The sequence below is a fragment of the Rana temporaria genome, chromosome 12 (assembly GCF_905171775.1).
Source record: "Rana temporaria chromosome 12, aRanTem1.1, whole genome shotgun sequence".
In the NCBI taxonomy this organism is placed as follows: domain Eukaryota; kingdom Metazoa; phylum Chordata; class Amphibia; order Anura; family Ranidae; genus Rana; species Rana temporaria.
In genome coordinates, this window is record NC_053500.1 from 17,547,879 (window position 1) to 17,563,901 (window position 16,023).

The 16,023-nt window shown below is 42.6% G+C and overlaps 1 protein-coding gene across 1 annotated transcript in view; it reads left to right on the forward strand.

Moving 5' to 3' along the window:
• The window catches only part of DIDO1 (death inducer-obliterator 1), a 57,604-nt gene that overhangs the window by 19,640 nt on the left and 21,941 nt on the right, over positions 1-16,023 (forward strand). Inside the window, exon 5 of the mRNA XM_040331428.1 lies at positions 15,706-16,023. This exon is cut by the window's right edge and continues 514 nt beyond it. Coding sequence (XP_040187362.1) covers positions 15,706-16,023 — 318 coding nt within the window. The remainder of the gene's footprint in view (positions 1-15,705) is intronic.

Genomic DNA, 16,023 nt, shown 5'->3' on the forward strand with positions numbered 1-16,023 from the left:
GAAGGCCGCTATTGAAGCATCCTGGTCTTCCATAACACCTCAGCAGTGCCACAGGCTGACCGCTTCCATGCCACACTGCATTGAGGCAGTAATTGCTGCAAAAGGGGCCCAAGCCAAGTACTGAGTACATTTGCATGCTACTACTTTTCAGAGGTTCAATATTCTATGTACAATCCTTGTTTTATTGATTTCATACAATTTTCTGAGATTGTGGATTTGGGGTTTTCATGAGCTACAAGCCATAATCGTCACAATTATGACAAATCACGGCTTGAACTGTCTTGCTTTGCATGTCATGAGTATCTCGTATATTTCACCTTTTTTAAGTTGCATTAGTGAAATAAATGAACTTTTGCACCATATTCAAATTTTTCGAGTTTCCCCAGTGAGTGAACAATTTATATAGCGCTACACATGCGAACTGAATCGCCTCTGGGCGCTTGTTTGACCACTTCTCCCTGTATTTCTAGAATAACACTTAGTGGGTTCGGGGTCATATTGGTGTGATTGTTGTGAAAATTTGCTTCAAGGAATGTCTCCAATATTCAAGTTTGTAAGCATTGGAGATGAAATCATTACATTTTTTCAATAGCTAATAGTGGTCTGATAGCTGTGGCAGTTTCGGGGCTTAATTTCTTATGGTTAGACGCCAGTTTTCAGTGTTCTGATGGTCAAACGCTGAAGATGGTGCACACATGCGCTGCAATCCGCAGATGTCCAACACCGCTGAATTTCTTTGCCACGTTGTGCTGTAATTTCTCCAGACAAGTAAACCTGAAGACCAGTGGGATGGCCTGAAATTGACATCTGCAAGTTGTTCAAGTGCCTGGACTTTTATTCTTGAGATGCTGGCGGGTATAGAAGAAAAAACACAATGCATAACTTGGCTTCAAGACTATATTCCTTGGCCAGTATAGGTTAGAATGCCTTCTACAGGTATGTATTGGTTCCATCCACATGTGCAGGATTTTTTTTATATAATTGGGGGGTGGTTTGATTCCCTCCATAATGCAAGAACATTTCATAGTTTATTATAAGCAAGTTGGGCATTAAGACATTCTAAAAAATACAATTTAACAAGCCATCTTCAGATGCATGCATTGGCCTTTTTTTGCTTTCCTAGTGAGCTAATGGAACAGTTCACTTACACACCGCTGCATAACTACTTGTGTAAAAGGGAGGATAATCTGCTGTTGGATTAAATATGCAGTAGTATTAGCAACAGCTTCATACCTGTTCCCTGTTATGTTCTACGGCAAAAAAGTGGAGCATTGCCATTTCTTTCAGCTTATCCAAATGTGAAAAGGCATATGAATACCAAGCTATACAATTATTATTGAAGGCCCATGTACACCCTAGGCCAGGGGGTGGTAAGCTCATTGCAGTTTGCATCGCATCATGGTTGCTCTTAAAGGGCTGGTTGTATCTAGAAGACTAAATGTATTCGGTGCTCCCCCCAGAGAATAGGTGCAGGAACGCAACCATGTTCCACCTGCCGCCGCTAAACCACATCAAACTTGTTGATGTGGCCAAATGACACCAAGTGTGAGGATCTCGGAGGCAATAAATACCAGGAATGCAGGGTTTAGGTGGGTGCTACATACAGAGTGCAGGGTTTACGGGTGTGCATGTTTCAGCTCTTTCACAGGCTGTCCATCTCCTTCCACCCCACCTTGGCTCTGACCTGCACCACTCCTCCCCCATTTTCTGCTGCTGCATAAACCTCCCTCCACAGCCCCCTGGGCTACTTTTTTTATTTTTATTGCATGGAGATAATTGTTTAGCACCTGTACATCTAGGCAAAGATGGGGATCACAGCACAGCTTGCCACTGGATGCCCCATTCCACCTATGACCACACAGCATCCCCTTTGTTCCCGTGCTGAGTATAGGGACCACAGAGTGTAATGCTGGCCTTGTAAACACAGAAGGCTTTTGTGTTTGCAAGTGACAGTTGTGAGCTGAGGGCAACATTTTCCTCTGTGGGGGAAATGTTCTGGTGGGCTGGATTCATCCCACGGGCCTTGTGTTTGACACACGAGACCTAGGCAGTCAAGGCAGCACTAACTTTTCCAGCACCACGCATCTGTTACCAAGCAGTGCGCTGCAAATGCATATCGCATAGGTATGTTACTTTAGTCTATTTGGGGTACCATTAAAAAATGAATGGCAACATAGCATGAGAATGCGTGCTTCCTTGTGTTTAAAGTAAGGCGCACATTACTCCAACACAATGCTTGAATACACATCTGTATAATTGCTTATTTAAAGCATTCAATACTATGCATTATTTTCTGCAAAATAGACTTGTTGCTTGGGCTGCACATGGCTAGTGAATGTCCACAGCACTAACCACAATAAAATGATGTTATCTCTACACTACAAACGTATTTGACAATCGTGCACCTTTGCTACATCCATACTGCAGGACACAGTTGAATAAGCAACCTAGGGTTATGCTGCCAGTAGGAGAAATGAACACTAGGCCCATAGAAATCTGAATGCCAGCCCCTTTTGAATGAGTAGCCCTTCAAATCACTGTCATGGATGATCTTTTCCATATATAATTGTAAGAAGTCTACAATCAACTGTTTATGATGGACTAACACTGGATATTCTCTTTAGTGGTATTTACCACTGAAGCAAATGCAGCCGACGAAGCATACGCTGTAAAAAGAACAGGAAGATGCTTCTAGACTTGTTTCTCTTAAAGAAATAATAAACAGTATTTTTAAGTGTGCAGTGTCTTTTGATCCTTGCCTATGTTTCCGGTTAAGCTAGTGTCATGATTGCTGCCCCCAGGTGTCCTGTTTTGGGGAGGCTCCTTTCTCTTGCAGTAACCTATGGTGCCACCCTTGCATGCGGGTACTGGTTGTCTCCCTCCACTGTGAGCCTCAATAGAAATCCCCATCGCCTAGGGTGGCAAGATATTCCCCTGCTGCTGCTCTCTTCTGCAAGCTGACTGACTCCTGACTGCATTGTCCACTGTTAATTATTTCTTGTGAAGACTGAATGTTCAGGAAATCAGCACTGCGGGAGTAAGTATTTTAACAAATGGGGAATTATTATTTTGTGTTCAATCTGTGAAGCTAAAAAATGCTGAGGGTTTAATACTAATACTACTTTAAAGTGTTTAACCTTTGGACATGAACTATGAACAAAGCATATCCTTCTATAGTGTGTACTCTTCTCGAGCATGAAGTGTAATTTCTGTCTGCTGCCTTGTATTTCTGCTATCGGCATGAGTCACTTCTGACAAGTTTTCCGACACCAAGAGGAAAATGGTGATGGGAGGGCATAGCCTGGGATTGACAGCTTCAGCTCTGTTCCAGTGTCCTCTGAAAGTGGGTGTGTCCCTTTCTTCCAATCGGATCTCAGAGCTCTTCTCGTTGACGTAACTTTAGCTCCACGTTCCCTGCTTTTTAGAGCTGAAATCACGAGTAAATTCTGCACTTTGAATGGAGGTAGGGGAAAGATGTCTGTAGATGGACAGGTACAACCTGTGTAGGATTTGTTTCATCTGTGTATCACCTGAGGCTAGTCACTTCACTGGGTCTATGTAAGGGTTTACACCCACTTTAAGTTTAGCAACCTGGGCATTGTTTTGCTACGTGAGGATTCTGTCCTTTTGTCTTTCTGGGGCAGTGTAGTGTCTCGTAGCTGGGAACTGTTTATACCTGGACTGCCTTTTTGAATTGGACATCATCTCCTCAAGCCATAGTATGATTGATTGTACTGCTAAATAAGGGGATGCACATGTTATGGCACAGTTCTGCTTTTCCCACAGCCATTTCTTGTCATGCCTGGCTCATCCATCGCTGTGCCTGTCTGCCACACATGCCTCGATGTTGAGACTGACCCGCTATCCACACAAAATGGAGAACTGGAAATGTCCCAGTGAGTGTGCTTCCAGACTACCAGCAGTGAGACTGAGTATGTTCAAGCTGTTGAATGTCCAGCGTGTGCTGGGTCCAGATCTGTACTATATATAACTACAGCAGGCTTGTACACAGTAATGTATTTATAGGTGATATTTAAAACTGATCAGATTAAGGCTTCTGCCAGCCTAATTTAAGGGGCACAGTGGACAGTCTGGAATTCAAGTGGTCCACCTCTGATCTGGGTTGATCCTGACCCCGACTAGCTCTAAGCCGTTAAGCTGGCGTTTTTTGTCCTACAGCTGCAAGTGATCCACCTACTCGAGATCCAATTTGCACTATGTGTAATATAGGTGCTAAGCACAGGGAAATGTTTTTTTTTTTTTTTTTTTTTGCCTCTTGGAGAAACAGTCGGTACCACCAGCTGTTACTGAGCCCCCACCCACCTATCTTTTTCATTTCTGGATACTCCTTTCTGCCTATAGTGCAATGATGTTTGGCTCAGTGCATCTTGTTTCGCGACCTGATTGAGAAAGAGGTAAAATGCCCACTGCCACCTTTCCCAGCCAATTTGAATGCTGGTTTCAGATTATGTCGGAAGATTGTCGGACGCCTTTTCCCTTACTTCCCTAGTGGATGAGATCCCATTGGACCAATTTTGGTCAGCTGTGTTTTACATCAGAAGGAAACCCTAGCCTTTAACAATCTAGGCCAGGGGTCTCCAAACTTTCTAAACGGAGGGCTAGTTTACTGTCCTTCAGACTTTGAGCGGGCTGGACTGTGTAGGTAGAAAATGCCCTGGTCTCAATAGGAGTAAACGATGCCCCATCGTTGGCATTTGGTGGGGAGAATAATGTCCCATTGTTGAAGGAATGGTGCCCCCCATCATTGGTGGCGGTGGAAAGAATGGTGCCCCCATCATTGGTGGCAGTGGAAGGAATAGTGCGCCAAAGTCCAGATATAAGCAAGTGAAGGGCTGCAGTTTGGAGAACCCGGATCTAGGCCCTTTATACTGTTCCTTCCCATACCATGTTGTCTGGACTAGGAGCTGGAGGTTTTTACCAAAGTATTGACCTCATTGTCAGGGATACAAAGATCTCCATTTAAACGTATTCCCGACATCTCCCTGATAATACTATCTTGTAAGGTAGCCTTTTTTTGTGGCCATCACTTTTAAAGAGAGTTGGAGGATTTCTGAGTTGTCCTGTAGAGAGCCCCGTTTCATCTTGCACAAAGTCCAGGTTGTTTTGAGACCAAGAGCTTCCTTTTAACAAAGCGCTTTGCTTTTTACCTTAATGGAGATATTTTGTTACCTTTCCCTAGTTGGACATTGGATTTTTCTAATTTCTCTGGATGTGGTGAGGGCTGCTAATTATATATATATATATATATATATATATATATATATATATATATATATATATATATATATATATATATATATATATATATATAAATATAATTTTTTTTTACCTTTCTGTCACTGCTGCTTTTAGGCAGAATGATTCCCTGTCTGTCATTCACGTCACTGCCCACTCTAGCACAAGTTTTTTGGGGTTGAAAGGCTCAGTAACCTGCTACTTTTAATGTCCTTTTGTGTTTCCCTTTTTCTATTTTGATTTGTTCGTTGAGCTGGTTTAACGGTGTGCTTGCCTCTCTCCATTTGGACTACTTTTGGATGTTCCTTTGATGCTTGTTCTTAAGCTGTCCCTAAAGTGGACAATTGAGAAGCTGGTTTTTGTACCTCCCAAAACCTGAGTGCATTGAGGGTTCTACCTTCCCTCCCTCAAATTCTCTCATGGTCTTTGGAATGCTTGCTACAACTGAGCAGGTATGATCTGCAAGGGGGCAATAGCCTCACTGGGAGGTTGGTCTTCAGTTTTAGTATCTATTTGCCCTGTAGGTGGCAGTATAACTCTTGGTGGTTTTATCCTTAAAGCAGGGGTTCTGCGGGATATCTTTTTTTTTTTTTTTTTTTCCCCCAGTAATCCTCAGGGCTTACCTGTACTCCCGCGCTGTAATTCTAAAAATAATATTTTATATTTTCTGGCGATGGATGTTTCCATCTTACCTGTGGGCACTGTGAAGCCGACAGGGTCTTCTTCCGGGATACGGACACTTGTAATGGTGGAATTTGATCCGCCCTCGGCACATGACCTGCTGCAGAGTCATGTGACATGCAAAATCACACGAGATTTCCTTAGCTGCAGAAAAAAGATTATCCTCTGCAGTGTCACGAGACCCTGCAATCCCAGGAAACAATGCGGCGACGAAGGAACACGCCCACTCCCGTGGGATCCCAACCAGGAAGTGGCAGCTGACAGTCAGAACTAAGGTATGCAATCGTTTTTTAAACATTTTAAAAAACGAATTGTGCAAAAACGGCCTGAGCCTGTGTGTTTAAGCTTATGTTGTACATTAGGGTGAACCTCCCCTTTAAGCTATGCCCCTCAATGTTTTCTCAACGGTTTTGGAGAACATATTTTGGTTCAAAACTTAGGGGGCTTTGTTACCTGGAATTGTATAGGAGTACTTTGAGACCACAAACGAGGAGTTTGGCTACATAGTCGGGTTGAAAAAAGACACAAGTCCATCTTGTTCAGCCCAAAAAAAATCCCATATACACAATTCTTCACCCACAGTTAATCCAGAGGAAGGCAAGAAACCCCAGCAAAGCATGGTCCAATTTGCTATAGCAGGGGAAAAAAAATCCTTCCCGATTTCCCCCCGAGAGGCAATCGGATATTTCCTGTATCAACTTTACCTATAAATGTTAGTACCCAATTGTATTATGTTCATTTTAGGAAAGGACCTTTCTTAAAGCAATCTACTGAGCTGGCCAGTTAGAGGGAGTATATTCTCTTATTGTGAAGAAACCTTTCCGTATTTGGAGATGAGATCTTTTTTCCTCCTAGATGTAAATGGTGCTCCTTGTCCTCTGTGGTGACCTTAAAGTGAATAACTTAACACACAGGTCACTTATATGGACCTCTTATGTATTTGTACATGTTGATCACCCCCCCCCCCCCCACACTTTTAATCTCCTCTTAAGAGAATAAATTCAGCTCTTCTAATCTTTCCTCATAGTTGGCTCCACCATGCCTCTTAGTTTGGTTGCTCTTCTATGCACTTTCTCCAGTTCTCTGAAATTGACTTAGCTATTTTTGAGGCAGGGGCAGACATGTTTGGTGTGACTCGTTTAGCACACTTCAGGTTTAGTTATTTTTGTTGGGGGGGGGGGGGGTCCAGTTGCTTCTTGTTAATTTCAGCTCGTACTTTAAAATGCCTGCTGGTGGTTTGGCATCAAAACTAATTTGCTCATGTCTGCTGTGATTGATGGATCACCCGTCCATGATTTATCAATCCCTGCTGTTCTTTTTACGAGATGTATGATTTAGGCAGACCAGATGAACCTACCAATATTGCAGATAGGGCAAAGCTCAGTTTCCTTTTCAACTGTGACATGACTTGTTTTGGCGCCTATAATGGAAGGTACAGTGCTACAGATAATATTTACATTTTATACAATGATTTTTTACTGCAGTCATTGCGTCGTCCTTCCCATCTTATAAGCATTTAGAAACTTGGGTGCTGCGAATGTGTGTCTGATCTTTAAAAGAAAATGCAATTCAAGACTAAAGAATGAGGCTGTTTTGAGAAATGAGCAGAGTTTTAAGTCAGGATTATCTATGCTGCATGAAGATAACTGACCAATTCAAAAGCCAAGATAAAGTTTTGCTTGGAATTGAATTTGGCAAAGAGCTTCCAAAGAACTGGATCAAACCAATATGGATCATCAACAGCTTTGCAGGAGGAATTCCTGAAATGTTTTTCTGCTAGCACCAAGGAACCATGTAGGACATTAGATTCTTCAGCTCAAGATTACTCAACTGTGAACTGCTCGGCAATGCTGTGTAAGATAAATGCCTTTCTACCATCCATTGCCCAGATACAGCTAGACAATGGGATACTGCCACTTTTTATTTGTTTTGAGGCATCCATAAACCGTGCCTTGAAAAAGTATTCAAACCCTTGACATTTTCCACATCTTGTCATGTTACAACCAAAAAACCTGAATGTATTTTACTGGGTTTTTCTTTTGTGCTAGACCAACACAAAGTGGCACATAATTTGAAGTGGAAGTAAAATTATTGTTTCCTAAATGTAATATTTTACAAATAAATCTGTGAAAAGTGTGGTGTGCATTTGTTTACTCCGACCCATAACTGAAATCTAGTGGAACCAATTGCATTCAGAAGTCGCCTAATTGGTAAATGGAGTCCCCCTGTGTGTGATTTTTATCGCGGTATAAATACAGCTGTTCTGGGAAGCCCTCAGAGGTTTGTTGGAGAACTTTGGTGAACAAACAGCATGTGAACCAAGGAACACACCAGACAGGTCAGGGATAAAGTGGAGAAGTTTAAAGCGGGGTTACGTTATAATAAAAATATCCCAGGATTTGAAGATCTTTGGGGCAAAGTTCAATCCATCATGAGAAAGTAGAGTATGGTTCAACTGCAAATCTACCAAGACATGGCCGTCTACCTAAACTGGCCAGGCAAGGAGAGCATTCCTCAGAAGCAGCCAAAAGAGGTCCATGGTAACTCTGGAGGAGCTGCAGAGATCCACAGCTCACATGGGATAATCTGTCCACAGGACAACTATTAGTTGTGCTCTCCACAAATCTGGCCTTTATGGAAGAGTGGCTAGAAGAAAGTCATTGGGGGGGGGGGGGTCATAAGAAGTCCTGTTTGTAGTTTGCGAGAAGCCATGTTGGGGGTACAGCAAACGTGGAAGAAGGTGTGTTGCTCAGATGAGACCAAAATTTAACTTTTTGGCCTAAAAGCAAAACTATGTGGTAGAAAACGAACACTGCACATCACCCTAAACACACCATCCCCACCGTGAAACATGGTGGGGGGAGCGTTATGTTGTGGGGATGCTTTTCTTCCGCAGGGTCAGGGAAGCTGGTCATAGATGATGGGAAGATGGAGCCAAATACATGGCAATCTTGGAAGAAAACCTGGTATTCGGCAAAATGCCTGAGACTGGGGCAGAGGGTCACCTTCCAGCAGGACAAAGACTAAACATATACAGCCAGAGCTACATTGGAATGGTTTAGATCAAAGCATATTCTTGTGTAAGAATGGCCCAGCCAAAGTCCAGGCCTAAATCCAATTGAGAATCTGTGGCAAGACTTGAAAATTGTTCAGACGTTCTCCATCCAATCTGACAGAGCTTGAGGTATTTTGCAAAGAATGGGGGGAAAAAATGTCACACTCTACATGTGCAAAGCTGGTAGAGACATCCCCAAAAAGACTTGCAGCTGTAATTGCAGAGAAAGGACGTTCTACAAAGTATTGACTCAGGGGGTCTGAATTCAAATGTACACCACACTTTTTTTTTTTTACATATTTAAAAAAAAAAAAAAAAATTTAAAACCATTTATAATTTTCTTTCCACTTCCCAATTTTATGTGCCAATTTGTGTTGGTCTAGCGCATAAAATTTACATTTTTGGTTGTAACATGACAAAATGTGAACAATTTCAAGGGGCAATGAATACTTCTTATTTTTTTGTGTAGATCTTTGTAGCCCAGTATCTATTATGTAGAAAGTGTTTTTTGTTACCTCCTTAAGTTTTATTCTTCCATTTAGGTAACCCATATGTTCTCCAACTCAGGCAGCCTAGACTGTAAGTGATGCCCTCCAGGGATGCAACAATACCTCTGGAATATGTTGCACCATGTCTCTTTTGCTACGCTATTGTGAAGTGTGCAATTCCATTTACTTTGGAAATTGGAGCACGTCGGTACTGCTTTATTACCGTGGCATATTTAAGACCGTGAATCCACCAACATTCTTCAATCCCCCCTGGTAATGGAGCTTTTTCTTTCTAGTGGTACACTGACCGTACTGGGTGATAGGGTTGCATACTGCTACCGTGCGTCATTAATAGGTGGATGACAGTGCAGGTGTTCAAATAATAATGCAAAGTACATTTGTGCTGTGTAAAATCATTGCCTTTTTATATCCTGGACAGTAGTCACTGTAAGGTCCAAGGTTATACCATTCTCTACAATATTGTCCTGCCAGTATCACCTAAGCCCTTAATATGCCAGCGTTCTTGTTTTAAAAGAAGTAAAGCTTAAGCTATTTTGTTTGTACTCCTGAGGGGTTATAGGCGTGCAGTTCGTTCTGCACTCCGGTGACCCATTTCATCCTGTCCAGGCTCTGGATTGATCCTTCTTAGAGTTGGGATCCACCAAGATGCCTGGACTGGGAGCCAGATCAGTCCCAGCGAACTGCTGAATGTTTTACTACATATTTTTACCTCTACTATCCATACATGTGGGTATCTTTTTTATTGTATTCTCTTGCAAAAAAAAAACAGTAAATGTTTGTTTCATGATTGCAGTGAGACATGTCCGTTTTGGTTTCCGTGCTACGGTTGCAAGAAAAGTATACCTTTTTACAACAAGCTGTAAATAGACCTGACATAAGACTGACGGAAAAACTTCAAGCTTGTGGACCTTAAGTGCAAGGTTCTATGGACGTCAGAGGATATGTGGACCCTTTAGGTCACCATCTCAAAGCAGTTTCCTGTTGAGACAGAATGCCTTGCTTGGACCAATGACCTCTGTGTGGATTTTAGTGTTTCTGTGCACACTATATCGGTCATGGTTCATGTATTCATCCAACTGGTGAATATCAATTTGCAGGCAGGTAACCAAAGAGCAGAAGGGCAAATGGGTGACTTCCGAAGCGGGAAATCAAGATAATACAAGCTGAGATTAGGCCTTGCAGAGTTTAGACAGTCTGCGACATTCAGAGGCCTAGACCTACAGCAAACCATAAGGAAAAATGGACATGGTTGTAACCAGAATGGCAGAAGTAATCGCATACCAAATATAAGTGCCTAAGGGTGTACTTGCACTAGGCATGGTTTCCTTCTTTCGTGCCAAAGTACAGTTGTCCTTGCTGGTGGCTTACGCTCACATTGTTTCGGGCCTGAGCACACGTCATTGCCTCTTCTATAGACCATAATGATCCCATGCCCAAGTGCTTGAGCCTACCTGTTTAGGCAAGCCAAGGTGTACACTAAACCAGCCTTTTTAAACCAGGGTGCCTTGACAAAATTGCCCAAAAATGATTATAAAAGCCAGCGTGTGGATGAAACCTGCCTTTTTAGTCACAGGTTTTCATTGTACACCATTACAACCTTCTAGCTGCCGGTGTCCTAACAATCAGTGGCATCAGTTGATAAGGAGGATGTCATTCGCCTGCATAGCATCCTTGTATCCCCCACTCCATCAGAGTTGGGGGTCACATTAGCTGAGTGATGGAGAAAAACTGAGGGAGAAGAGAAACATTGGAATAATAGTCGGTACCGTTTGCAAAAGTGTATTTGCTTAGGAAGAATAAATCCTGTCTAACGTTGGGTGTCCTACATGTGTGTATGTTGCTGCATTATGTTAATCTATTAGAATAGTTTTTACATTTTATAATGGGGTGCCTCAAGACTGTCCTATTTTTAAAGGGTACGTTGACTGAAAAAAATATTGAGAAACGCTGCGCTAAACCATGCACGGACATGGTACAGAGCAGTTACACTAGTCAAATTTAACAGGACTTTGGGGATTGCATGGGTACGGACATCCTAAAGGACTAGAAGGATCTTATCTAATGCATTAAGCAGAATTTGTGTGTGTGCCACCTTGTCACAAGTTGCCTAAGCTAATTTACCAAATTTTGGTAGCATAGGAGCACGATTGGTACCAGCTTGCCTGGTCCACGGTCATATATGCTAAAATATACTTGGCTGTGTAATCAACCACTACCTTCAGCCATGAATACCTGTTGTTTTTTTTCTTCCACTCACAGCATAATAATCCCTACAAAGTATATTGTGGAACATGTTAAAAATAAAAAATGACCATGAAATGGTTGCATCTTCTAAACGTTTGGGTTTGCACAGATCTGAGAGATGCTCCACTGGACAGGAGAGATTCTTCTCACGATGTGGAAGATTTTCTCTGAAACCAGACGCTGCGTGTATGTAGTGGTCAATGGCTTGTCACAGGGCTGTTTTAAAGCAGCTAAAGAGGAATATATAATGAAGCTAGCCCAAATCTGCCCTACTACTACTACTACTACTTTCCTTCCTTTTTTTTTTTTATTGCATGGCTGTATGACAAATTTATGTCCTCATAGTTACTTGGTGAGAAGATACCTGCCCTCTGAAAGTACAACCAAGTTCTAAGTCTGCAGTTGATCCATAGGACGATGACAAACATAAAATTGTGGCCATTTTTATTATCATCCAGTTTTTTTAAGTACCCTTACATTAGTATTCTGGTATGGAACCAACTAATCCAGGGGTGTCAAACTGGCGGCCCTCTAGCTGTTCCGAAACTAAAAGTCCCATCATGCCTCTGCCTGTGGGAGTCATACTTGTAACAGTTGGCCTTGCAATGCCTCATGGGACTTGTAGTTTCGGAACAGCTGGAGGGCCGCCAGTTTGACACCCCTGAACTAATCCTTAGCAATGTCCCCTCCTTCCTCCTACTTTTGACTTATAAGGATCTGTATAATTACCTGGTTTCGGGCTGGAACAGTCACTTTAATCCGGCTGGCCTGTGTCAGCCAGCAGCGACTGAAAGGGAGGAGTGTCGACAATGGGTGGGTTTTGTCAAAACTCCCAGGCATTGCCAGCTGTAGATGAGTACTTTCTTCTCCCCTGCAGCCACCACTGGCTGATGCAGGGAAGATTACAGAACCAGACTGGAGTGGCCTATTAGTTGGGTTCATTCTGGAATAACATGTTATCCAAGTTCGTTAAACCTGTTCATGTGGGATGCTACTTCCCATCTTTACAGTAAAGAATCCTTTTCATTTGCAGAAGTCGTATCCCCCTACCCGGTTGCACAAAGTGCCCTTGTATCTATTGTGACCTTTAAAGTAGTTCTAAACCTAACTTGATGTCCATTGATTATGAGACACTTGATTATGAATGCTTTAGCAAATGTTTTTTTTTTTTTTTGTTTTTTTTTTTCATCCAGTACTCTGATCCAACCTTTTGAAACCACTTCCTGTCTACAGTATATGCACTCTCTTCGGTTTTTTGTTTTTTTTTACGCCTTCTCGCTCGGCCTATAGAAAAATGATAGCCAAGCAGTAGCTTTACCATCCTGGCTGGACTAGGATGTTCAGCGTGTCGATTGGTGAGCTGTGTCCCTCGGACACAGTGCATCACTGAGCAGGGTATAGAGCAGATGACTTGGGCCCTTTACCATGTGATCAGCTGTGTCCAATCTGATATAAACAAATGCCGGTTATTGGCATTTCCTTTCCTCAGCGCTGTCCAGTGTATCAGGAAAGGAATGCAGATAACCAGCTTTCCAGTTTCGAGGGCATTTACACTGATAATCAGCGCCCTGATCATCAGTGCAGCCTCATCAGTGCCAATCAGCGCCGCCTCATCCGTTCCCATCAGTGAAGAAAAGCTACTTATTAGGGAAATTGTATAAAAGAAATGAAGAAAGGTGTTTTTTTTTTTTTTTTTGTTTAGCAAAATAAATAAACCCAGTGGTAATTAACCCCTTCAATACAGGGCTTTTATACCCACCTCAATACCGGGCCTATTCTGGCACTTTTCTCCTACATGTACAAATCATTGCTGTGGATTTTCTTCCCGAGATTGATACTGGTGAACTCGGTCTGCACAATGGTGTGCTGCCACCTAAATTCTCCACCTGGGGCACTTGACCATGCAGGAGCACAGTTGGTAAACGGTTGTCACCCCATAACAGAAGGTGCCGGGAAAAAAAAACTTTTATGGGAGGATCATCAGATCGTGTTTAAGACCTGCAGATTTAATTGAATTCCTATGAGCAGAACTTTGACATACCCTTCTGTTTAATTTTATTATGCATTAACATTTATGGGTTTATCATACATCGTGCATCATATCCCTATTAAAAAAAAGCGGTGTTACATAGTTGGTGGCCTGTAGCGCATATGATCCAGCCTTCAAGTCCCATTTTTCCCATAGGTTTTGATAGGTTAGGCACAAAACCTTTTAAAAAGTGCCAGGTGGCTCTTTTCAGTGTCCCAGTGTACATTGTGGGCATTGCTATGTGCAGGGTATGAATAAACTCCAATGAACATATTTAGGAGTTGTGCCGTCCTGAGCCAGCCAATGGAAAGTGCCCATGATACTGAGCCTGGAAGCAGACCAGGTGGAAATGTCAGCACTGGTATTGGTTGTGAACATCACATCGCTGGAAGGGAGTATCATGGACTTTGGTTATGCTTTATTTCTAAGAACTTTAATATATAAAAAGCAAATCTTAAACTCAAGCTACCTACTACTAGAGAGTTTTGCTACTGTCTCTGTACAATCCAAATGTGCAATCAAGGTCCAGTCACTGAGAATGTTATTTCCATGTCTTCAAATGCTAAAAATCAATTCCCACTTTGATGCAAGATTTAATGCAGTAAGATTAAGATGACTAAATCTTCAACAGAATGTCACCTAGTCCAGACACTCAGTATGTAACATTAATTTGAGTTCCAAGTCTACCCTTGTGTACTCTTTCTCGGCATCCCACAATGACCTTTAGGTACCAGAGTGCCCAAAAGATGTGGCGGAATCCAGACACAGTTTGCACCTCTGTCCAGATGCTTCTATTACAAACATGAGAATCTTTGCATGCAACCAAAGCCCTGTACACATGGGAGGAAAATCGGCCATTGCAGTAGAAACCCGGCTGACTTTTGGCCTGTGTACAGCTGCTTGTCTGACAGAAACCGATCTCTTGAGTGTGGCTTTTGTCAAACGAGCCTACTGGAAAACCAGCAGCTGATCAGCGCTTGCAGAAAATGGCTGCAAGCGCTGACCGGCTTGTTCTGGCAGAGGGTGGTCCCCTTGTCAGAACACAATAGTACAGTGGGGGGAGATCGCTGTACTAACATTGCATAGTTAGTAAAGCGACCGCCTTTGTTTTTTGTTCCGCCTGCTGGGTTGAATAAAAAAAACTTAACGTGTGTACTAGGCACAAGGTTGCATTCGCAGTATAGTGTTTTTAAGATGCGTGTAGGTGCAGGTTTTTGCGTGCCATTGTGCAACACACAAAGGACGGATCATTAATTTCAGTGGGCTTCTCTACATCTCTACGCTTGACAAAGTAGCTTGTGCACCTTTCTGAGCTTTGTGCATTTGTTATCCTCTTTAAAAAAAAAAAATTTTTTTTTTTTTATTTTTTTTTTTTTTGTGGTGCCATTTAACAATGAATGGCATCATAAGAGTGACATACTTTTTGCAGCTTTATAAACATGTGCAAAGATTGTGTTGCATGATATTGGGTACCTGAAAAGCTTTAGGCTGGGTTCACACCTATGATCTCTATGGAGCCGGTTCACACATCGGCAGCAGTTCCGGTGTGAATTGCACAAGGAGCCCAGTGCGTCTTTTGGTCCGTTGAGGTCTGAATTCAGCCCAAAGTTTGGGCTTAGATCGGACCTAAAACTCTCCTGCTGTGAGTCGCTGCATGTTCCAGTGTGATCCCAGCCTTAAAGAAATGATGGCTTCCTTAATCTACGTGCCCAATTTTTAAAAAAATGTTGTAGGTATTACATAAGCGTGAACAGCAGCCAATGAACAGGGTAGTCAATAACAAACCACTTCTGTTTTTCTGTGTCTTATTTTTTTTTTTTTTTTGTCACATAGCAGGCATACCTTCCAGCAAACACTAGCCTGACTCTGTTAATACAAAAACCTTGCTATACAGAAACTTTATTTTCCCTTTTCTTTTTTTTTTCTTGTAGCTGAGAAAACGCAAGAACCTGAAAAGAAACCAGAAGTTCCTGCTCCTGTTCCCGTTCCTGCTCCTGTTCCCGTTCCTGCGCCTATTCCCGCTGCTGTTCCCGTTCCTGCACCGGTTGCTGTTCACGTTCCTGCTGCTGTTCCCGTTCCTGCGCCGGTTGCTGTTCACGTTCCTGCGCCGGTTGCAGTTCACGTTCCTGTTGCTGTTCACGTTCCTGCTCCTGTTGCTGCTCCCCCTACTGTTCCTGTTGCTGCTCCCCCTACTGTTGCTGCTGCTCCTCCTGCTCCTGTTGCTGCTGCTCCTCCTGCTCCTGTTGCTG